The 24,639-nt window shown below is 43.4% G+C and overlaps 1 protein-coding gene across 1 annotated transcript in view; it reads right to left on the reverse strand.

Annotated features, from left to right (window-relative positions):
• Positions 1-22,562, reverse strand: part of tnfsf10l (TNF superfamily member 10, like) — an 87,396-nt gene extending 64,834 nt beyond the window's left edge. Inside the window, exon 1 of the mRNA XM_033983973.2 lies at positions 22,088-22,562. Coding sequence (XP_033839864.1) covers positions 22,088-22,315 — 228 coding nt within the window. The 5' untranslated portion in view covers positions 22,316-22,562. The remainder of the gene's footprint in view (positions 1-22,087) is intronic.
• Positions 22,563-24,639: the final 2,077 nt, after the last annotated feature.

A 24,639-nucleotide genomic window follows, 5' to 3' on the forward strand; every position in this document is an offset into this window, starting at 1 on the left:
TTTAAAAGGAAGCTGTACGAGTGAGGTCATACGTTAGCCATCGCGCTATTAAAGAAAAGACATAGGTGTTTTAAAAGGGCACTATGTAACTTTTTTGGCATAGGTCCACATGCTCGTCTGCATATTCTAGATATTATAATTTTTTTTTTTTTTTTCAGAAATGTTTCACAGTATGGCATTAAACATTTGTTGTGATTTATTGTTACTGCTCAAAAATACCTTGGAAAAAATAAATAAAAAAAATTAAAAAAAACTCAAAACACCCCCCCCCCCCAAAAAAAAAAAAAAAACAACAACAAAAAAAAAAAAACAAAACAAACAAAAAAAACAAACAAAAACAAAATCTAAAACACGACAACATTATTATTACCGTGGTCGCGTTTCCACAGATCTGACCTGTAACTTGTCATGATGGTGTAACCTTCTTGTCTCCGTGGCGATTAGTTTACACCTGGTTTAGACCTGGTAAGTACTGTAAGTTCCAGGCAACGCAATAACATCTCCACGGAGACAAAGTAGGTGACATGACAGGCCCTCCACCACAAAAGTGACATAATGTAGCTTTAAGACAGGAAATCTTTGGCGATATATCTGCTTTAAAAACCACCATTACCTCATATATCTAAAATGACCGTTTCTGCGTATGACTCTTCACATTGAGTTAGCATGAACACATTTTGGATTCAGTTTCAGTGACGTTAGCGTAGCATTGTGGCTTCTCAACAATTGCTCTTTGTTTTGCCTCAACCACATGTTAGATTGAAATGTTCTTGTATTATATTAAGTTAAAATTCCCACAAGTTTATTTTTAAGCTCTCTTATTTTTCCACGCGTTGCAGAAAAAGTCCCCGATCGTGTCCAATAACTCCGGGGCGAAGCAGAGGTAAGCGAAACGTGCCATCAGATTTGGCTTAAAAACAATTGGATGAAGGGAGCCCTGGGAACGGTCTAATTGCTGGAGCTGCACATGGTTTCATTGTTTCACTGTAGTTCCATTCTCACACTCGTCCGCTAAATGCTAAACGCTAAAACCTCAACACAAAATAATACGCCACTAGGGACGCACGGTCCACTTTGAATTCTGTAGTTGCTGATTAGCTCGTTAGCAACAAGTTTAAAAGATGCAGTGTATAAACTTTCCCTTTGGTGGCTGCTATCTGTCATCTATGTGGAGATGTTTGTTAATGTTTAAACTGAAATGTTCCACAGTAAGCCATTAAACATCAGGTAGCAGGTAACATCACTGGGTCAAGTCACAGGTCAGATCTGTGGAGACATAACCACACTCACAGGCCGTGTCCTAATTCGACGGTTGCACACTTCAAAGTACCGTTCAAAGTACAGTTCAAAGTACAGTTCAAAGTACCGTTCGAAGTACCCGACCGACGAAGGGTACTCCTCTCTTTCCCTTTGAATACCAATAGGCAAATTTAACGTTCTAGGTCATTTCTTCCGAGTTGTAGCTAGTATTATATAACTTTAAGAAAATATACCTTGTTTCTCTCGTAGAAGAAGTCACGTGGTGCATGATGGGATATAGCAGTGCGCGAAGTGTGCTCGGATGCACGCTTCGTTCACGACCGATCTCCATGGAAACGCAGGCCACGTTTTCAGCCGCATTCGTCGGGTGCATTAAATGGGACGGGTCTTGTCACGTCGGAAGTTACGTAAGTGTCCTTCAAACGCAGCTGGCGAAGTGTGCAACCATCGAATTAGCACACGGCCACAGTACAAGATAAACAACAGTTACGGAAATCAAAGTGGACGGTGCGTCTCTAATGGAACAATGCGTTGCACTGTGACGGGACAATCTGCTTTCTACATAACAGCAAAAAACTGTAACACTTTCCCAAATGACTTTACAACTTCTACTAACTTGTATTTCACCGGTGAATCTCTGTTTTCAAATGGGCATGATTGACAGGTGGATTAGCCAATCAGGGACATTCATGGTCCGTCATTATCAGAAAAAAATAAACGGGAAAAAAAAATATCACGGGGGGCTGCTGATCAATGAGCGAAGCGTTAAACTCTGGTAATCTGAGGTGAGAAAATTTTGATTTGATTTATAAATCACAGGTGACCAATGAGCTCCTTCGATTCACATACGTCACTGAAAAAAAAAAAAAAACAGATCTGATTGGACGTGGAAGATTCTGTTTGACCGGGCTTGAGACGCAACAGAGGATGTGGGGACCAGACTGACATCAATCTGTATAAAAAAAAAATACAGAGAGAGAGAGATCGATCTGGATTTGCCAGTAAAACTAACTACCACTGTTTCTTTTATGGGTTAAAACAATGGATTCTAAGCAGGCAGCAGTCAGCACTAAGCTTCTGACTGATTGTACTATAGATGTAGCGTTGCACTAGCCCCATCCACATCCAAAATAAAAACTCATCATGACATCACTAACCCATATGAGAGGCTAGCATCACATTAACGCTAACCCCATCAGCATCCATAGGAGAGGCTAGCATTGCAGTAACCACATCCATAGAAGAGGCTAGCATCGCGCTAACCACATCCACAGGGGAGGCTAGCATCACTCTAACCACATCCATAGGGGAGGCTAGTATCGTGCTAACCACATCCATAGGGGAGGCTAGCATCACTCTAACCACATCCATAGGGGAGGCTAGCATCGCGCTAACCACATCTGTATCCATATGAGAAGCGAGCATCATGTTAACGCTAACCCCATCTGCATCCATAGGAGAGGCTAGCATTGCAGTAACCACATCCATAGGGGAAGCTAGCATCGCGCTAACCACATCCATAGGGGAGGCTAGCATCACACTAACCACATCTGCATCCATATGGGAGGGTAGCATTACGCTAACGACATCCATATGAGAGGCTAGCATCACGCTGATGCTAACCACATCTGCATCTGTATTTTTTCTGCCAACTCTCCAGTGAGCCCTATACTACGACACAGACATCATTCTGTCCTTATCTCGAATAAAAACCTCAGAAATCCGTCTGCTTCTCTGAAAAGCTCATAAACTTTAAGAGACAGACAATAAAATGAAAGTGCATGGTCTGAAAAGTGGCATATGTTTAAGACGGAGGAGGTATGAGAGTTCTGCTGTGGTTTGGGAAAGTCAAGATAAAATGCACTTTAGTTTATGAGGTGTATCCTTCAATTGCTTCTACTGATTTAAGCAATGAATTATGGTGTGACTAGACCACCTCAAAAACTCTTCATTCGGCTCATTAATATCAGCCAGGACTAAGTCAGGACTAGACCAGTACTGAGCCAGGACTAAGTCAGGACTAAACCAGATCTAAATCAGGACTAAGCCAGGGCAAAACCAGGACTAAATCAGGGCAAAATCAGAACTAAACCAGGACTAAACCAGAACTAAACCAGGACTAAACCAGGACTAAACCAAGACTAAACTAGGACTAAACCAGGGCCTACTCAGGACTAAGCCAGGGCAAAACCAGGACTAAACTAGGGCAAAATCAGAACTAAACCAGGACTAAACCAGAACTAAACCAGGGCAAAACCAGGACTAAACCAGGGCAAAATCAGAACTAAACCAGATCTAAACCAGTATTGAACCAGGCTTAAACCAGTACTGAGTCAGCACTAAACTAGGGAAAAAAACAGGAACAAGCCAAGACTAAACCAGGACTAAAAATTAGGACAAACCCAGCACTAAACCAGAACCAAACCAGGACTAATCCATGACTAAACCAGGACTAAAATTGATCAAAACCAGGTCAGAACCAGGACTTAACCAGGACTATTCTGAGAACCTCTGATATGAAGTACTGTCAGTAAGTAAAACAAAGATCCATTGTTTTTTGTATGTGAAACTGTCTTAACCAGGCAGGACTAAACCTTGACTAAACCAGGACTAAACCAGGACTAAACCAGGACTAAACCCGGGCATGTAGGAGCCACCAGAGTCTTGGGTTAAAGGCACGACTAAAGCGTTTTTTTTTAAGTGTATGTATTTGCGTTCCCGCGTTAGAGGTGTGTTTAAATGTGTGACCATGTGTGTCCCCAGCTGCTGCAGAGGAGAGGTCATGTTTACTCTGTCAATACTCAAATACAGCTGTGACTAATGACTGCAGCAACGACACAACTTAGAAAAATATATGGAATGAAACTCTTTTAAAGGCCCATTATGTGACATTTTTTCTGGAGCGTTCACCACATGGAGACGTTGTAACTTGCCTGGAACATTCCACAGTATGGCATTATCTATTTTGCATGCATAACAATACTACAAAATACTACACAAAGGTGCATTCTTACTGAAAGCGGGGTCAACTGTCCACAGATCTGACCTGTAACTTGGACTTTTGGCCTTCTTTTATCTAAACCAGCAGGAAGATAGGGCTGAACCAGGACGAAACGAGGACTAAACAAAGGCTAAATCAGGACCAAAACAGGACCAAACCAGGATTAAACAAGACCCAGGACTAACTTCAGAACTAACCAAGGACTAACCCAGGACTAACCCCAGGACTGACCCAAGGACTAACTCCAGGACTAACCCTAGGACCAACCCAGGACTAACTCCAGGACTAACTCCAGGGCTAACCCCAGGACTAACCCAGGACCAGCCCAGGACTAACCCCAGGACTAACCTCACAACTAACTCCAGTACTAACCCAGGACTAATCCCAGGACTAACCCAGGACCAGCCCAGGACTAACCTCACGACTAACTCCAGTACTAACCCAGGACTAACCCAAAGACTAACCCCAGGACTAACCCAGGCCTAACTCCATGATTAACCCAGGACTAATCCCAGGACTAACCCAGGACTAACCCAGGACTTTGCTTGTATCATTGCCATCCAAGCGGGCAGTTGTTGCTAAAAGCCGAAAGTGCTACGTGTCAGACTTGGTTTTGGTTGGACAAGAGCGAGAAAAGAGTAAAGTGAACCAAGACTCAGAACTTTATCGTGAAATCAGATCTGGGCATTTCTGGAACAGCGATGATGCAAGTCGGAGCATGAAAAGGCACTGTACCGTTAGCATGTGTGCGCCAATGGGTTATATTTGTGTTGTGTGTAGAAAACTGCAAGACGAGCATAAACTGAACAAAAATTACAGTCAACTGGTGGCAGTTTGCAAAGGAAAATGCTAAAGTTGTTACGCTAATCATCCCTGTTTGAGAACTAAATGTCCCCTTGTCTCCATGGGGTCTTTTTCCGCGTAAAAGCTACAAACCCTGCAGTTTAGACCTCTAAAAACACGTTCTAAATTCCACGGGATTCTTGGATTAGTTTAAATTTCACATATCAGTCTTCCCTAAAACCTTTCGCATGCTTAATTCATTCTATTGCCAAACGTTGCACCACATAAAGTCGCTGGGCACGTTGTTTTGGACGATCCATCGACAATTTGAAGCCGAAATGTGAAACGTAAGCACTACTTTTGATTTGTGCAAAGTAAAAATACGAACCACAAATTGTCAACACATAAAACGCCAAAGTGTTGGAGCCCAGATGACCGAGGAGAGACGTGTACAGTTTTCATCATTCCTTTCATCATTTCATTTGTTTAGTTTTTTTAAGTTGAAACAAACCAGGGCCATAATACACTCGGAGCTGCAGAGTTTCATGAAACTTAAGCACCAAATGTTTACTTTTTCTGAGTAGATCTCATTTAAAAATATACAGTGTGGTTTAGCAAAGTCTATAACCCAAAAAAGGTTGGCTGTAGACCTCTCAGCCAAAGATCAAAGCTGATTATTGGTTATTAAAAATGTCTTGGATCTCGATTTGGTTAATTCAATGAACGGCCCAGCCTTAAAGAGGACGTATTATGCAGCAAAATTGACTTTTTGGAGCTTTCTACCACGTTACATCAGTGTTACCTCAATAAAAACGTGGCTGAAATGGTTTTATATGGCATCCGTGCATGTTTGAGTAATCTAGTGATCTCCCCAGATGCTATTCGGACCCTCCTTAGGCCAGCAGTTTGATACTGTCCAAGGCTCCGCCCACAAGCCTGTGTCACTCATACTCCCACATGACAATTCTCCATAAATATACAAAAGTAAGATACAAAACTGTGCACAACGACCTGACAAACCTGATGTGACTAGGACTAACCCAGGACTAACCCAGGACTAACCCAGGACTAACCCAGGACTAACCCAAGGACTAACCCAGGACTAACCCCAGGACTAACCCAGGACTATCCCAGGACTAACCCCAGGTCTAACCCCAGGACTAACCCAGGACTAACCCAAAGACTAACCCCAGGACTAACCCAGGACTAACCCCAGGACTAACCCAGAACTAACCCCAGGACTAACCCAGGACTAACCCAGAACTAACCCCAGGACTAACCCAGGACTAACCCCAGGACTAACCCAGAACTAACCCCAGGACTAACCCCAGGACTAACCCAGAACCAACCCCAGAACTAACCCCAGGACTAACCCAGGACCAACCCAAAGACTAACCCCAGGACTAACCCAGGACTAACCCAGGACTAACCCAAAGACTAACCCCAGGACTAACCCAAAGACTAACCCCAGGACTAACCCAGGACTAACCCAGGACTAACCCAAAGACTAACCCCAGGACCAACCCAAAGACTAACCCCAGGACTAACCCAGGACTAACCCAGGACTAACCCAAAGACTAACCCCAGGACTAACCCAGGACTAACCCAGGACCAACCCAAAGACTAACCCCAGGACTAACCCAGGACTAACCCAGGACCAACCCAAAGACTAACCCCAGGACTAACCCAGGACTAACCCAGGACTAACCCAAAGACTAACCCCAGGACTAACCCAGCCCCAACCTGACAAACCTGATGTGATGTGTAGTTCCAGTAGTGGGAGGATGCGCATTGATTGTGTTGTGACAGCGCACTGAAGGGGGAGTGACTTAGCACAGAGAGCAAAGGGAGGGGGAGTCAAAAACTAAATTGAAACTAATTAAACATGTTTTCAGCTAATACATCAGTTTCAAAACAATAAAAGGAAACACGGTGATCTAAATATGTTACGTGTTAGCCGTTAATACCCCCATAGAAGTGTACTGTAGTACCGCTTTTTTTGCAGATGGGGAGGGGCTTTAAAAACACGGAGGAGCTAAACGCATGGACCCGATTCACTCACGGACAGTTACACCAGAGCAGAGAATCAGCTCAGCCTCATAAAACTGCTTTATGTCTGTGTCACTGCGCAAGAATTCACTCTCTGTCAGAGCCTGAAGCTAACGGTAACCCAACACTCCAACGTGCACATGGACAGCAGGCTAACACAGGCTAACACATGCTAACAGGCTAACAGCAGGGGGTGATGGGTAAAAAGCAGAGATGTCAGAGATGTTCCCAGGGAAAACAGAAATGTGCGTGGGTGTGTGGGAGGGTATACTTAAGTAGAATTCCAAAAAATATCTTCAGATTTCCAGATTTTAAATTCCCCAGGTCTCCAAAAATCATTTAAGATGGAAACATTTTGCGGTGCACAGCAGTTTTAATGTTTAATAAAACCATATCGTTCAGTTCAAACGCACAAGCCTCAGCTGCTTCGGGGCAAACTTCTTTCATCTTTTCATGTCGGTTTGTAACTATTTTCCACAAAACGAGCTCAAAACAGCAGCAATATTTCAAATCCAGCTATTTAAACCAATGCAGGAATGTTAAAGCTGCACTGTGTAACTTTTCCATGGAGAATGTATATTGCGAGCAGGTCTGCCTCTCCACAGATCTGACCTGTCACTTAGCATCATCTCATAGTATCCACTAGTGTCTCCATACGCCCCAGCAGTTGGTTAACCCTGGAGCAGAAAAGTTACACTGTGGAACTTTAAGCCCATGTGCAAAGTTTTCATTTTAAGTGTTCAGTTGTTTGTTGAGGAAAACGTCACTCTGGACTAAAAGAGTGACAAACCCCTCTCCTTTTTCTCCTTCCTCTCCTCCCCCTCTCCTCCATCTTTTCCATCTCCTCCTTCTCCTCCCACTTCTCCTCCTTCTCACCTCCCTCTTTTCCCTCTCCTCTCTCTCTTCTCCCTCTCCTCCTCCCCCTCTCTTCTTTCTCCCCTCTCTTTTCCCTCTTCCCTCTCTCCTCTCCTCCCTCTCTTCACTCTCTTCCTTCCCTCTCCTCCTCCCTCTCCTCCGTCTCCTCACTCTCTTCCCTGTCCTCCCTCTCTCCCCCCTCCTTCCCTCTCCTCCCCACCTACGTTTCCTCCCTCTCTTCTCTCTCCTCCCTCCTTCCTCTCCTCCCCCTCCTCCCTCTCTCCTCTTCCCTCTCCTCCCCCTCCTCCTCCCTCTCTCCTCTCCTCTCATCCCTCTTCTCCTCCCTCTCTCTTTCCTCTCTTTCCTCTTCTCCTCCCTCTCTCTTTCCTCTCTTTCCTCCCTTTCCTCCCCCACCTACGTTTCCTCCCTCTCTTCCCTCTCCTCCCTCCTCTCCTCCCCCTCCTCCCTCTCTCTTCTTCCCTCTCCTCCCCCTCCTCCTCCTCCCTCCCTCCTCTCCTCTCTTCCCTCTTCTCCTCCCTCTCTCTTCCCTCTCCTCCTCCCCCTCTCTTCTCCTCTTCCCTCTCCTCCTCCTCCCTCTCCTCCTCCCCCTCTCTCCTCCTCCTCTCTCCTCCCCCTCCTCTCTCTTCTATAGTGTCTCTGTCCTGTCCACGTGTGTCCATAGGATCAGACCACACAGGGACGCTGGAATGTTTAAACGCAGGACACGTCGCTCTGGAAAAAACAAAGGAGGAAATTTCACTGACAAAGACAAAGAGAAACAAGTTCATATGCGACAATATCAATATGTAAAAACTAAAAAAAAACAATTAAAAAAGGAATATAAAAAACTTAAATCCAGTACACCTCTATTTTTCTACAGAGGGACATCAGTGTGGACATCACTCCTTTGTCACATCTCGAGTCAGAACCAAACCAATCAGATTTGTTTATTTTAGTAACGCATGTGAAACGAAGGAGCTCATTGGTCAACCGTCGTTTTGAACAAAATCAAATTTCTCTCACTGCAGATTAACAGTTTAGTGCTTTGCTCATTGATTTTCATGTTTTCCAGTCCCCTGTGATATTTGTTTCTTTCTTTTTTCTTTGTAAGCAGCCATATTTGTTTTGATACACGTGGACCATGCTTGTCCCTGATTGGCTAATCCGTCTGTCAATCATGCCCATCAGAACTGGGAAGATTCACCGGTGACCAGACTCACTTCTTTGTAAAGTTTTAAAGAAAAGTGTATTCTGGATTAGCACCACTGCCATAGAATTAACAATTCAAACAAAATGGATCTTTAGCATGTTGGAAAGTACTCAAAATGGCGCCTGTAAGGGGTGAATAACACTTATTCTTCTTCTATGAGGGGGAAGGAGAGGGAGGAGTAGGGGAAGAGGGAGGAGAGGAAGGAGAGGGAGGAGAGGAAGGAGAGGGAGGAGGAGAGGGAGGAGGAGAGGGAGGAGGAGAGGGAAGAGGGAGGAGAGTGGGAAGAGGGAGGAGAGAAGAGGGAGGAGAGGGGGAAGAGGTAGGAGAAGAAGGAGAGGAAAGAGAAGGAGAGGAAGAAGGAGAGGAAGAAGGAGAGGAAGATGAAGGAGAAGAAGAAGGAGAGGAAGAAGAAGGAGAGGAAGGAAAAGAAGTAGAAGGAGAGGAAGAAGAAGGAGAGGAAGGAGAAGAAGGAGAGGAAGAAGAAGAAGGAGAGGAAGGAGAAGAAGGAGAGGAAGGAAAAGGAGAGGAAGGAGAAGAAGGAGAGGAAGAAGGAGAAGAAGGAGAGGAAGGAAAAAAAGGAGGAGGAAGGAGAGGAAGGAGAAGAAGGAGAGGAAGAAGAAGGAGAAGGAGAAGAAGGAGAAGAAAGAGATGAAGGAGAAGAAGGACCAATAGTGAAGTTTAAAGTTGTATTTATTAAGCCGTTTTACATAAATATTGTGATTTTAAATGTGCAAATTCAAACATAACGGTCCACTGGTGTCGTAGATTAAACTATTTAGCAGCTCAAGCACAAAACATAAAACACAAAACATAAATCCAAACTCTAATGGCAATGTTTGTCAGAAAAAACTGCAGTTTGGCCCAAATCGTTCAGACCTGTTATCAAAACATGCTCATGACAGGCTCACCCCGCTGCCCCACCCCCAAATGTGAACATCTACTCCCACCATTACTGCAGTATAAGTACTTATAAATATTTCTACTGCTGTGAGAGGTCATCTAGTCACAGCGCTGATACCATCATTATCACAAATACAAGTTAATTCACAAAAATACGAGCGAAACGGGCAAATAAATGAGCTGAGGAGCAAAAACAGGCCCCGAACTGACCCTCTGTGACGGGGGAGCAGACGGGAGCGGACCACACACACACACACACACACACACACACACACACAGACAGACACAGGGGAAGTCCATCACTGCACAAACAATGAGCCCAGACTGGAACGCCGATCAACACGCTCGATTTGAGAGAATGTCTCGCTCTGCCTGGAATGTTCCACGGTTTGACATTAAACTTATCTGTGCACAGTAATCACACTTTGGGTTAGAACTTCTAGAAACGTTAGACAATCTTTACCGTTTGAAAAAAAAAGGACTTGAATTGCAACTGAACCCGCGTTGCCAGATCCTGAACCTGCGGATAGAGACACATACAAGGCCTCATGTGAAAGAACCTCCAGAATTCACTCCCTGAGCTGTAGAGGCTGCACTAGCACTGAGTCATGATTGTCTGCAGGCGCTGGAGTTTAAATAGTGAACATTCAGATCAGAGAGAGGCATTTTACGTTTAAACCAACTCCATTTCATCACTAAAACTGGCAACCCAACCGCAGAAGACGCTCATTTTTTGCTTTCTGATTGGATAATTGTCTTAACGGCCAAGTTGTTTATGTTATAATTTGGCGTTTTCAGTCTCACATTGTAATTAAGAATCAATCAGCATTAGAATCATTATCAGTCAAAGCGATACAGTGATCCCTCGTTTATCGCGCAATAGCTGAAATCCGTAGTCAGCTTTATTTTTGACAATTATTCTATATGTTTTGCAGCTGTAAAACCCCTCACCACACACTTTATACACTTTTCTCACACAGGCGTTAACATTTTCTCGTTTAAACTCTCTCAAAGTTCAAACCTTCATAGGCGTCTTTGTCGGTGCAGAACGTTTCACCGACATTGTGGGTTTTGTCGCTGAGAAAACAAATCGCAAACGTACAGCACTTCAGAGTCACACTGCGATACAACATTTATGTAAATTTGTCTGAACACATTCTGTACTGGACAGGAGACACGGCACGGAGGAGACGGATGGACAATGGTCTACAGTCCAACAGCCAATCAGGACAAAGAACACAATGCACGTTAAAAAAACATGTGAAATTGTGCTAAAAACATCCGTGAAACAGCGAGACCGCGTAAGGTGAACCACGTTATAGTGAGGGACCATTGTATATAATTTAAATATGTTTAATTTGCATCTGGGGAACTTCCTTTAAAGTAAAAAAAAGTGCAAAACAACGTCTAAATTTAGAAGTAAAGTCAGAGTGAAACCAGCTGATCCAGCACAACAGGTTTACTCACTGCAGTTAGCTACTATTGTCTGCAAAATGTCGAATATGTCCCACTTCAAGGTCTTAAAAATGAAAGAAAAACTGATGAAATGAAGTCATAGAAACAACTCAATGACCAATGACAGTGAGGTTTACACAGGGGCCGTCATGAATTATCTGTATAAAATGTGAAACGTTGGTGATTTTCAAGGTTTTTAAAAATGAAACAAAAACAAAGGTAAAAATAAAAATAAAAACCGGAGAGAAACAGCAGAAGAAGCAAAACACTTTCGGGTAAACGTGAAGTCACAGGTTAGTTCAGTGTTATCGCCTGAAAATGTGCAACTGTAGTGAATTTCAAGGTTTTTTTTAGTAACTTTTTAGCCAAATATAGACTCAAATAAAAGTTGTTTTGGTTGTGTTTACTGCGCTGAAAAATATGCGTCTTTACTGCGCGCGGGCTTGCATCTCCACAAACCTGACTCGGCTTACTTGGCCTGGACTCGCACCTCACATCTTATCATTCCCAGTTTCCATGGAAATGCTGTTCGTTTGGCTAGAATATTCCACAGTATGGCATAACACGTGTCTATCTCCATGCAGAATGTTCCAAAGTATGGTTTTAGCTTTCTGTTTCTATGGAGTTATGCATCCAGAAAGTGACAGAGTGGATCTTTAAACTATAAAACTACTAGCGATAACTTTGGTCTTTGGTCTGTTATAATGTTGTTTCCTCGTCACAAATAGACCTGAAGTTCCGTTTCGTTTCATTCACACATGTTCAACACGTAAACTCTGCATATTTAAGAGGAGGTCCACCTTGTGATGTCATCATGTGGTAATACAGGAAGTGCTCCACTGTGTTTTTAAACTCCACACACCTTCATTTCTAGAATCATTTGGATCATTTCAGCTCTGGAATTGCCAATCTTTTCTGGACTAAAGGTAAAAAAAAAAAGTAGCTGTTAACTTGAAAACTACCACTTGATGACATCACAAGGTGGAACGGAGCATTTTTGAGCTTTAAAGATGTAGACGGACAAATAATAAAGCGTCACTCAAACATATGTGGACCAAAAACAGTTTGCGTTGTGTTTTTTTCTACAATAATGAACATTTTGTAGAGTTTTTTGGGCACACTTTTTGTCTCAGGGGCATACATTTGTTTTAATATTATCGTTTATCGTTTATATTTTCTTCAGCAATGCATCGCACTTTGAAATATGTTATCGTGATCACCTCGGAAGTGACTCGGAGTAAATTAAACCGGGTTCCGCAGCAGCAGCAGGCCTGTGGTGTTGTTTCCATGTTTGTTTATCGGGGTCCTGCGGTTCAACTACGCACTTTTATCTGATCTGCTCATAACTTCCGTCTCTATCCTCTTTTTCTCTCATCCCTCTCTCCCCCCCTCTCTCTCTTTATCTCCTCTTTCTCTCTCTCTCTCTTTGTCTCCTCTCTCTCTCTCTCTCTCTTTGTCTCCTCTCTCTCTCTCTTTGTCTCCTCTTTCTCTCTCTCTCTCTCTGTCTCCTCTTTCTCTCTCTCTCTTTGTCTCCTCTTTTTCTCTCTTTCTCTTTGTCTACTCTTTCTCTCTCTCTCTTTGTCTCCTCTCTCTCTCTCTCTCTCTCTCTCTCTCTTTGTCTCCTCTCTCTCTCTCTTTGTCTCCTCTTTCTCTCTCTCTCTCTCTCTCTGTCTCCTCTTTCTCTCTCTCTCTTTGTCTCCTCTTTCTCTCTCTTTCTCTTTGTCTACTCTTTCTCCCTCTCTCTCTTTGTCTCCTCTTTCTCTCTCTCTCTTTGTCTCCTCTTTCTCTCTCTCTCTCTTTGTCTCCTCTTTCTCTCTCTCTTTGTCTCCTCTCTCTCTCCTCCTTCTCTCTCTCTCTCTCTCTCCTCCTTCTCTCTCTCTCTCTCCTCCTTCTCTCTCTCTCCTCCTTCTCTCTCTTTCTCTCTCTTTCTCTCTCTGTCCTCTGGTCTGTGATTCAAATAGGAGCCAGTTTCCAGGTTAAAAATAGCCTCTTGTCCTTCGCCTGAGACCGGGGGGATTCCCCAAAAGCACAGTCCAGCTCGCAGCACTTCATTTGGGCTGAGACTTGTCCGACGTGGCCCTGGTGCGGCGGTTTCCTGGGAATAGGGTTGTCAAACGTATCGGAAATCAGATATTAACCGAGGCTAAGACTGGCATCAAAACTAGAAACTCATTTGAACAAGTTGGACAAAGATGAACCTTTCCTGAAAAGCTTGTTGAAAAGTTTGAAATTTTAGCATCGTGTCAACACTATTCCTGGCAGAGTAACATTATAAACAGAAATATCTCCAGATAAAATTAGATTAGAGCTGGAATTTGAATGAGCTAATCCACTACTCAAATAATCGTAGTGTTTTTTAAAGGGCCGGTACGTGATTTATTCCCAATTATTTAAGCAAAAAGTGTCTTAGCCCAGTACAGATATATTGCATAGCAGCTCTTGAGATCAAAATAAAAATGCTATGTACCATCAGCATCTAATCAGGAAGTGCACCGTTAGCATGCTAGTTGTTGTTAGCCTTGGCAAAAGTCCAGTCTGGTCTCTAAAAGTTGTGAAAAATGCTTATAAACTCATTGCGATGAATAATTATGACACTCTGAATGCATAAAGTAAGTGAGGAATAACTTAGAGATATTATTGCTTTGCCAGGAATATTTCAGAGTATGGCATTAAACTTATCTGTCTTCATGGAGACAAGCAGATGATAACACCACAAGGCCAAGTTACAGGTCAGATCTGAAGAGAGGCGAGCCCACTCACAGTAAGAATGCAGGTTCTTCATGGAGCAATAAAACATTTATGGAGTGGAGCTCTCACCAGAAAAGTGACACAGTGCGCCTTTAAATTATGAGTGGAGCAGTCCGTCTCTGCCACAGCTGGTTGTTAGCGGTGTTGCACTGCTTGGGTGGTAGTTAATCATCGTTTTTTGCCCCCATTCCCCCCTCCTCTCTGTCGTTTTCTCTCTTTCACAGCATGAGGGACAGGCTCTTTTCAAACGGGACGCTTTGTATCTGGCACTAAATCACCACGACGACACACCACAGAGGCCTTTACCACAGCAGAGAAAGGGAGATTTACAGCCTCTCCTTTCCTCCTTTCTCCTCTCCTCCTCTGTTTTCTTAAATGTGCAAAAACAGAATATCTAAGGTGCTTTCACACCTGCAGCCTCTGGTCTGGACTTTCACACTTTGCTGTTCAGTTTGGTCCAAAGTCCAGGTGTGAAAGCTCCTGTGCTCTGTGGGCAGGTCCAAACAGCTGGTCCTTTGGTCCGGGAAAAAGTGACAGAGACTGACTTTTGGACCAAATCCAGAAAGTGACACGTGGTTGATCACACACGAGTGAACGTGAGGAGGACCGAGCCAAAATGTGAGGAGAAAAGGAAAAGACAGTGTAGTGGCGCCACAGAGAACTGCACAAACCTCTTGGCTTCATCAAGTGTCAAATTAGCAAGGTTAGGATTCCAGACAAAATAACTGCAAACTAAGCTGCCAAAATGTTGTTCAAGTACAAGATGAACCTTATGTTCACCTACAGGTCACCAAATGCACTCAGCAGAGCTCAAAACAGATGTCACCTGTGCAACGACACATGTACAAACACACGGGGAGGTGAGACTCTGAATGACTGCACTGGTGCACTAAAGAGAATGCACCGCTGTAAAACACTCGACTCACAACCTTACGACGCTGTAAGCAGCTGTGTCCATTGTGGTCTGGACGTCTTTTTAGCGTCTACAAGCTCCACACTCACATAGTACATGACTGTCCTCTGCTTTGAATCTAATCACAGTGAGAAGCCCAAAAAATATATCTATCTACTTTTTATTTTGCACATTTGCTCATACGGGGCGTCGTGTCAGGCTAAACCATAGACTGTATATATAAATGGACATGCTAACATGTTTTGAGCTCCAAGTTCTGGCTCCAATTCACTTTGTGTTGACCGTTGCCTCTGTCTCTGTAACTGCTGCTGTCAGATTCATCATTTCGGTCTTAAGATGTTTGTATTAACGCTCTACATGATCCTGGGTGGGTTTTTTTTTGTGTGTCTGTGTGAACATTAATCACATCAGGTCCTTCTTTCCCAGAGGTCGCTCCTGTGTTAGCAACAGGTTTGATTGACAGCGTTGCTAAGCGCCCTCTCCCGGCTGAACCAGCGGTGCGAGCGGATTGGCTCTTGCTATTTGACTAGAGCCGATCACTATGGGCGACGTCACACTCTTAGTCCACTTCTTTAAACCGTCTATGGGCTAAACCAATAAAATATCAGTAACTCTTTACTCCCGCCCCACGTTGCTTCTGATTGGTCTTTTTTCCAGTCGATCTGTATTTTAGCCAATCGCCATCACAAAAGCCTCGCCTTGCTCATGTTTACTTTCTGAAATAAAACTTTGCATCTCCTCTGTAACCGTATAGTATATCTCCATGGAGACAAGCTGTTGATGTCACCAGTCCAAGATACAGGTTAGATCTGTGGAGAGGCGACCACGCTCACAATAAGAATGCACGTTTTGGAGTTCTTTTCACTCTGCCTCTTGGTCTTTGGTCATCTGGACACAATTTACTTGTAATATAGTCCTCCCATTTTGTTGTTTAATTGTGCATTTCAGCGGGTCAGTGGAGTTAAGTTATTACAATGAGCTGGAATGTACACATTTTGGGCACATATGTATTTTCTATAGTAGAGATTTGCTTTAAAGCACGTCCAAGGATCACACATGGCGTTCCGAAGCCGGACTTTTTCCACGGAGGAGCCAACAAAAACAGAAGGAGCGAAGAGAGATCCGTAGGGCCACTATATGAGGTTTTTACACCACTATAACGTTCTGCTCCAAGTTCAGCTGAGACTGTTTTAAATAAAGCAACTTGTGGGCAGCATTATACGGCCGGAAAAAATTTCGGAAAATATTTCATTACGAATTTTCGGTTTGTGGTTTACGTTTAGGATGTTCAAATTTCAAATGCGTCCAGAAGAATTGATAAAAACGATGAAATATGACAAACTAATACAACAAAAATGACATTTCAGTTAGAAAATCACTATTATAAGCTAAGGCTGCAAGATTAAACACAATCGAAAATGGTAAATACAGTTGTCCCTCACTATATCACGGTTCACCTTTCGCTGTTTCGCGGATTTTTTGTGTGCGATTGTCCATCAGTCTCCTCTGTGCCGTGTCTCCCGTACAGTTCAGCCAGATTTACATAAACGTTGGATCGCAGTGTGACTCTGAAGTGCTGTACGTTTGCAATTTGTTTTCTCCCCGACAAAACCCACAATGTCGATGAAACGTTCAAAGGCGCCTACGAAGGTTTGAACTTTGAGAGAGTTTAAACGAGAGAGAAATGTCAGAAAATGTGAGGGAAGTGTATAAAGTGTGTGGTGAGGGGTTTTACCGCCAAAAACATTTAGAATAACTGTACAAAATAAAGCTGACTACTACAGATTTCGCCTATTGTGGGTTATTTTTAGAATGTAACCCCCGCGATAAACGAGGAACCGGCGTATAGGTCTTTTCCACGTTTCCACCATTCAAAGCACTTTACATCAAGGAACCACTCACACATTCATACACCAGTGTACGCAGACACCAATGATGTTCATGTCGAGAGTGGGATTCGAACCGGCAACCTTCAGATCAGTGGAGAAACGCTCACCAACCAAAATCTCCAGTCTTATTCTGCATAAAAACTGCTAACCCTGTAGTTACCGCCTTACTAAAAGCTAACAAATGACTATCCAGCCTCTTTCTATGCCTCTTTGCTCATAACAAACAACCTGAAAAGTTCCAGAATGTCCCTTTAAAGCTGCACTGTAAAATGCAGCTGAATGCTTCCTCTTTGTCCTCCTCTTTGCTTCACAAACACACGCTGTTTATGTTACCTAAAAAGTCCCAGAAACTTCACCTGACACTGCAAAACTCAACACTAAAAGCTAAAATCACGTCAGACAAGCACATGTGCACCACAGGGTCAAGTTACAGGTCAGATTTGTGGAGAGGAGAGCCCACTCACAGTAAGAATGCAGGTTCTTCATGGAGAAATAAAGCATTTGTGGTGGAGCGCTCACCAGAAAAGTGACACAGTGCACCTTTAAATCATGAGTGGAGCAGCCCATCTCTGCCACAGCTGGTTGTCTTATTTCAGACTAAAGTCCTGGTTTAGTCCTGGTTTAGTGCTGGTTTAGTCCTGGTCTAGTCCTGGTCTAGTCCTGGTCTAGTCCTGGTCTAGTCCTGGTCTAGTCCTGGTCTAGTGCTGGTCTAGTCCTGGTTTCGTCCTGGCTAAATCCTGGTAAAGTTCAGGTTTATGAGACTAAACTGTGAACTAAACCAACAGGACTGTATCATGATCAAACCAAAACTAGAACAAAACCTGGACCAGTGAGAGTGGCTCAGTGGTTCAGATCAGTGGTTCCCCAACCTGAAGGTCAGAGGACGGATTCTCTCGCTGTGTCCTTATGCAACACACTTCACCCACCCGGCCTAGTGTAAATGTGATGTGTGCGATGTGTGTGATGTGTGTGTGATGTGTGTGTGTGATGTGTGATGTGTGATGTGTGCGATGTGTGTGATGTGTGTGTGATGTGTGTGTGTGATGTGTGTGATGTGTGTGATGTGCGTGATGTGCGTGATGTGTGCGATGTGTGCGATGTGTGCGATGTGTGCGATGTGTGCGATGTGTGCGATGTGTGCGATGTGTGCGATGTGTGTGATGTGCGTGATGTGTGCGATGTGTGCGATGTGTGCGATGTGTGCGATGTGTGCGATGTGTGCGATGTGTGCGATGTGTGTGATGTGTGTGATGTGCGTGATGTGCGTGATGTGTGCGATGTGTGCGATGTGTGCGATGTGTGCGATGTGTGTGATGTGTGTGATGTGTGCGATGTGTGCGATGTGTGCGATGTGTGCGATGTGTGTGATGTGTGCGATGTGTGTGTGATGTGTGCGATGTGTGTGATGTGTGTGTGTGATGTGTGCGATGTGTGCGATGTGTGTGATGTGTGTGTGATGTGTGTGATGTGTGTGTGATGTGTGTGATGTGTGTGTGTGATGTGTGATGTGTGCGATGTGTGTGTGTGTGTGTGTGATGTGTGTGCGATGTGTGCGATGTGTGTGTGTGTGTGTGTGATGTGTGTGATGTGTGTGATGTGTGTGTGTGATGTGTGTGATGTGTGTGATGTGTGTGTGATGTGTGTGATGTGTGTGTGTGATGTGTGTGATGTGTGTGTGTGATGTGTGTGATGTGTGTGTGATGTGTGTGATGTGTGTGATGTGTGTGATGTGTGTGATGTGTGATGTGTGTGATGTGTGTGTGATGTGTGTGATGTGTGTGATGTGTGTGTGTGTTGTGTGTGAGAGGGTTGGACAGGCCTGTAAAGCACATTAATAAAATTAATGCCTTAAACTTTTAAAACCGGACAACCCGGACTAAAGTTAATATGAGGAAGTTCCATAGGATTCCTGGCACCTGTGCTGTGGATTTGTGTGTTGACTTCCTGGTTGGACCTGGACAGGACAGAGTTTTGTGTGTTAGTCATAAAGTACCTGATTTTTCCTCGTTTATTTCAGCAAAATGTGTCCTACCACAGAATAAATCTATTAAGTAATTCCAGTGGTGGAACTTAATGAAGTAAAAGTAATAAAGTAATGTACTTAAGTAAAAATTTTAAGAATACTTGAATACTTTTTACTTTTACTTCACTACGTTTGAGAGCAGTATCTGTACTTTCTACTCCACTACAATTTTGAACAGAACTCAAAAGTAAAAAGTACTTTTCATATGATTAGGGGTTATTTTTACCGTGTTCATGGAAAGATCCTGACTAAAGTTTTCGAGTTCAAGCTTCGGCTTTGAGCAAAACAAAATAAATACACAAAATTCTTAAGAAAAATTTAAAAAATAGATTTGTTTTGTTACTGTTGAACAAAATATGTATAATAAATTTTAATCAATATCACTACAGTTACACTTTTAACAACACTTCTACTTTTTACACTAAAAGTACATTTTTAAACAGGTACTTGAGTTGATTTTTTCATGTGATACTTTTACTTTTATATCTTTTTACCTCTGTATCTGTAGTATTACATAAGTTACATAACAGAGTACTTCATCCACCACTGAGTAATTCTTGACTGACTTACTTTTACATTCATAGTTATTTCGTTCATGGTTTTATGAGACTGCAAAATAAAAATAAATGTGTACTTCAGTCGACTGGGTGATCATTTATTTAAAAGAAAATCAGCTCAGTTATGACACAACTGTAACAACAATTTAACTAAAAAGTCTCTTAGGGCGGCGCGATTTAATAACTGCTATTTTGAGTGAAATATGAACTGACAAACAAGCAGCGGTGGAAGAAATAAGTAAAAGTATCACATGAAATAATCTACTTAAGTAAAAGTATTAAAGAATCCATTTAAATATGTACTTAAACGGCAAAAAAAAGATTCATAAAGGTTCAAATTTAGTGATTTTGATAAACATTTGTGCAGAATTTTGTTCAATCCAAACAACAAAATCAATCTTTTTTTTATCCTTTGTATATTTTTATTTGCTCAAACTACAAACGTGTCAAAAAAATAAAATAAATCAACCACAGACAATATATCATAAAAGAAAATACTTTCACTTTTCAGTCCAGTTCAAAAATGCAGTGGAGCAGAAAGTACACATACCTGCTCTCAAAGTAGTAGTAGTAGTGAAGTAAAAGTAAAATAGTAAAGTACAGATACCTAAAATGTAGACTTAAACGCAGTAATGTGCTACTTTTACTTCGTTAAGTTCTACCAACGTAAACAAGAGTCACATTTCGGAAATATCTAAACTACAGGGTTTGCGGTTTTTATGCAGAATAAGACGGGAGATTTTGTTTGTGGAGGAAGTTTCGGTAAACCCACTTCAAAACTTCAAAAACTGCAGACTTTGCCATTTGCTGAGTGCGTCCATTCAAACTGTAACTTCAATTCGAGTGCGGTTGATCCTGCAACCCAAAAGTCGCCACGTGAGACTTGATAATCATTAAATTAAAGTAGTTTTGATTCGGAAACTCGCTGTCCCTTTAAATTTATTGGGGAATACCCGTTTGCCAGAAGGCTCATATCTTTTAGGCTTTGAATCATTAGACCAAATTACCCCATGAAATGTACACGGCTGCGGTCTGTCTTCACACCGCAGTGTTTTAACTCCAAACGTCACGTCTCCTCCGGGACAATAAACCAGTTCTGGAGCTGGGTTTAAGTTTTTGTTGTGGTGGTTAAATCCAGCGAGTTAAAACATGCATTGTTCCCGGGCAGGAGGCGAACTCAGGAAAACTGCGGGCAAACTTCTATAACACACGTTTAAAATGGGACTAGACCAGGACTAGGACAGGACTAGGACAGGACCAGACCAGGACTAGACCAGGACTAGACCAGGACCAGACCAGGACTAGAACTGGACCACACTAGGACTAAAACAGGACCATAACAAGACTAAAACAGGACTAGAACAGGATCAAACCAGGACTAGAACAGGACCAAACCAGGACTAGGACAGAACCATACCAGGACCAAATCAGGGCCAGAACACGACTAAAATAGGACTAGAACTAGACCAAACCAGGACTAAACCAGGACTACAACAGAATAAGAACAGGACTACAACAGGACGAAACCAGGACTAAAACAGGACCAGAACAGGACTAGAACGAGCCCAAACCAGGACTATAATAGGACAAAACCAGGACTAAAAAAGGACTAGAACAGGACCAAACCAGGACCAAACCAGGACCAAACCAGGACCAAACCAGGACCAAACCAGGACCAAACCAGGACCAAACCAGGACCAAACCAGGACTGAACGAGGACTAGAACAGGACCAAACTAGAACCAATCAAGGACTAGAACAGGACTAGAACAGTATCAAACCAAGACTACAATGGGACCAAACCAGGACTAGAACAGGACCAAGCCAGGACCGCAACAGGACTAAACCAGGACTAGAACAGGACCGGAACAGGACTAGAACAGAACCAAATCAGGACTAGAACAGACCCAAACCAGTACTACAACAAAAACAAACTATGACTAGAACAGGACCAAACCAGGACTAAAACAGGACCAAACCAGGACTAGAACGAGCCCAAACCAGGACTATAATAGGACAAAACCAGGACTAAAAAAGGACTAGAACAGGACCAAACCAGGACTAGAACAGGACCAAACCAGGACCAAACTAGAACCAAACAAGGACTAGAGCAGGACTAGAACAGTATCAAACCAAGACTACAATGGGACCAAACCAGGACTAGAACAGGACCAACCCAGGACCGCAACAGGACTAAACCAGGACTAGAACAGGACCGGAACAGGACTAGAACAGAACCAAACCAGTACTACAACAAAAACAAACTATGACTAGAACAGGACCAAACCAGGACTAAAACAGGACCAAACCAGGACTAGAACAGAACCAAATCAGGACTAGAATAGGACTAAACCAAGTCTACATCAAGACCAAAAAGAAGCGTGAACACAGCCGAAGCGCGCAGAGCCAGAGCCGCAGTTCTCGTGCGTAATCGCGTCTTCTCACCTGGGATATGGACATGTTCAGGTAAACGAAGAGCCCCGTGGTGGAGGCGATCTGCAGGACGACCACCACAATCACGACCATGGCCACCCACATCCTGGACGGTGTCTCCCGGCGTGGCCTGGGAGGAGGCCCGCCGGCCGGGACCATCATGTACGTGGTGGACTCGCTGCTCACGGATCTGAAATAATCCTGGTGCTGCTGCTGCTGAGCGCTCGGAGTGTGCGCCATGGCATTCCCGACGCATGAGCGAACCACAGCGAAGCGAAAAGTCGAGTCAAAGCAGTCCCCAAGTCACAGTAGAGTCTCCATAGAACAGTAAAGCCGTGGCATTTGCGGTGCGTCAGTGCGTAAAAGGCATCGGAAAAGTTTGGGGGTGCGAAAGGGAGTTAGCGAAGTTTGGGTCCGTCCATGACTGCGGCGCTGTGAGGACTGGAGCTGCAACGGGGGCAGAGAGGAGGCAGCGAGAGGAGTGGAGCAGAGGGGGCAGGCTTAACCTCCTCATCACCCCGCGCAGGAGCAACCAATGCGCCGCCTCCAGAGTTTACGCGCTGCGCTCCGGGCGGGCGCGGGGGGGACGGGACGGTGCAGCCGGAGGAGCAAAAGGAGGAGGAAAAGGAGGAGGAGGAGGAGGAGGAGGAGAGGAGTCAAAACAATCACAGCTCACGATGAGGCAATAAACACGGAGAGAGAGAGAGGAAATGACACGTTATCAGGAGCAAACTGCAGGGGCCACGAGACTTTAGCCCTAGTCTTTATTTCAATCACCACCGTGGATCGACTTTTATGTAAACATGCTCAACTTAAAAGGTGTATTATGTCACTTTTTCGTGCTTTGGAGGTGGTATTGCGTTGCCTAGAATCAGAGCCCAGAACATAAACAGATTAAGCAGGTGATTAGGGCCCCAAAGCCACCAGAGGGCCCCCAAGATCCCATATATTTCTATTGACAATAATGTAATATGTAAAGTTATACAAGAAACAGTGCTCGGGTGGCAAAATATCCACTGCCTACATTTGTTTTATCAATGTGTTTACACCTTTGAGGTACGCTGAGGCCGCTGAGGTACTTTTGAATGGCTGTTTTTACAAGTTTGATTAAAATATTTCAGTGTTTTGGTCATAAAAATAGAAACACAATTGGACAAGGTGATGAGAACAGGGTCATAATGTCGTCAAATGCGCCAGGTACATCCACAGCCGAGGTGCCCAGACACACATTCTGCTTAGGGGCCCCCTGAAAGCTAGACTCAGCCCTGCCTAGAATCTTCCACAGATGACTGACTTTAAACTTATCTATCACTATGGAGACAAGTTACAAGTTAGATGTTTTTCAAGGTATTTTTGAGCTATAAAATGATAATATTGTCTTATAAAGCGCTTTTCCAGACGCTTTACAATTACGTGCATTATTAATTCACTCCGCACTCTGTGGTGGTAAAGTTTTATCGTAGCCGCAGCTGCCCTGGGGCATCAGTCCAACCAGGAAATGAAATCGCTCATTGGTTAATCCGCTTGTCAATCTGAAACGCCCATCTGAAAACGCGACATTCACCCGCGACCAGACTCACATCTTCATAAAGTATTAGACAAATGTGTATTCTGGATCCAAAAAAAACTAAAAGAAGTTCCACAGTATGCCAGTAAACTTATTTAAGTTCTTGCTCATCTCGCTTATCGTTCAGGAATCCCGTAAAAACATGCGTTCGTACTGTAAGTGGGCTCGCCTCTCGACAGATGTGATATGTAATGTGGCCTAGTGGTGTCACCGGTTTGTCTCCATGGAGATTACACAAGAATAGAACTGATTTCGACACATAACATCTGATTTATAATTGCTGCAAAATAATAGACGCTTTACAGTTTCGTGCATTATTAATTCACTCTATAAACTCCTATTGGGGGAAATATAGAAATAACGAGGCAAAATATTTATTAAAACTTAAATCTAATGATGTTAACTGTGTTTATCTGAATGGAGACATAACAATGCTTCACACTGTTAGTAGAATAGAGCTTTGAGCGAGTGAGAGTATATGATTTGTTGACATTTAGGGCGAGAGTCTGAGCGCTCGTCTTTGTTTATTCTGTGTAAACCTTTAAAAAGCCGCATGCCTCGTGTTTGCTTCGGCCATTTTGAACCCGTACAACCCAAATATTTGCCCAAGTCACTTCAGCCACTGTTAAATATTTGAATTTGAGATTTCCAAAACATAACAGCGGCGTTCAGATGTACTGTCTGCACACGACCGCCCGGACAGTGAAAATATGTGTTCGAAATCCTCTGTCCTGGAAAGAGCAAAAGTATAAATCACTCAGCATTAAGTTTGGACAGTACGGTGCAGCTGAGGCCACGGGATGAAGTGCACTGGAAAGAATAGGCTACTGTACTTTTTTTGTACTTTAGTTAGTTTAAATGTGCACTGTGTAACTTTTCTGATGAGTTGTCTTGCCTTAATCTTCTTGCCGATCATCCCAAACATGATCGTCCAATCAGATTTGTTCATTTTAGTGACACGTGTAACATGAAGGAGCTCATTGGTCACCCATCATTT

The sequence above is a fragment of the Periophthalmus magnuspinnatus genome, chromosome 18 (assembly GCF_009829125.3).
Source record: "Periophthalmus magnuspinnatus isolate fPerMag1 chromosome 18, fPerMag1.2.pri, whole genome shotgun sequence".
NCBI classification, from domain to species: Eukaryota; Metazoa; Chordata; class Actinopteri; order Gobiiformes; family Gobiidae; genus Periophthalmus; species Periophthalmus magnuspinnatus.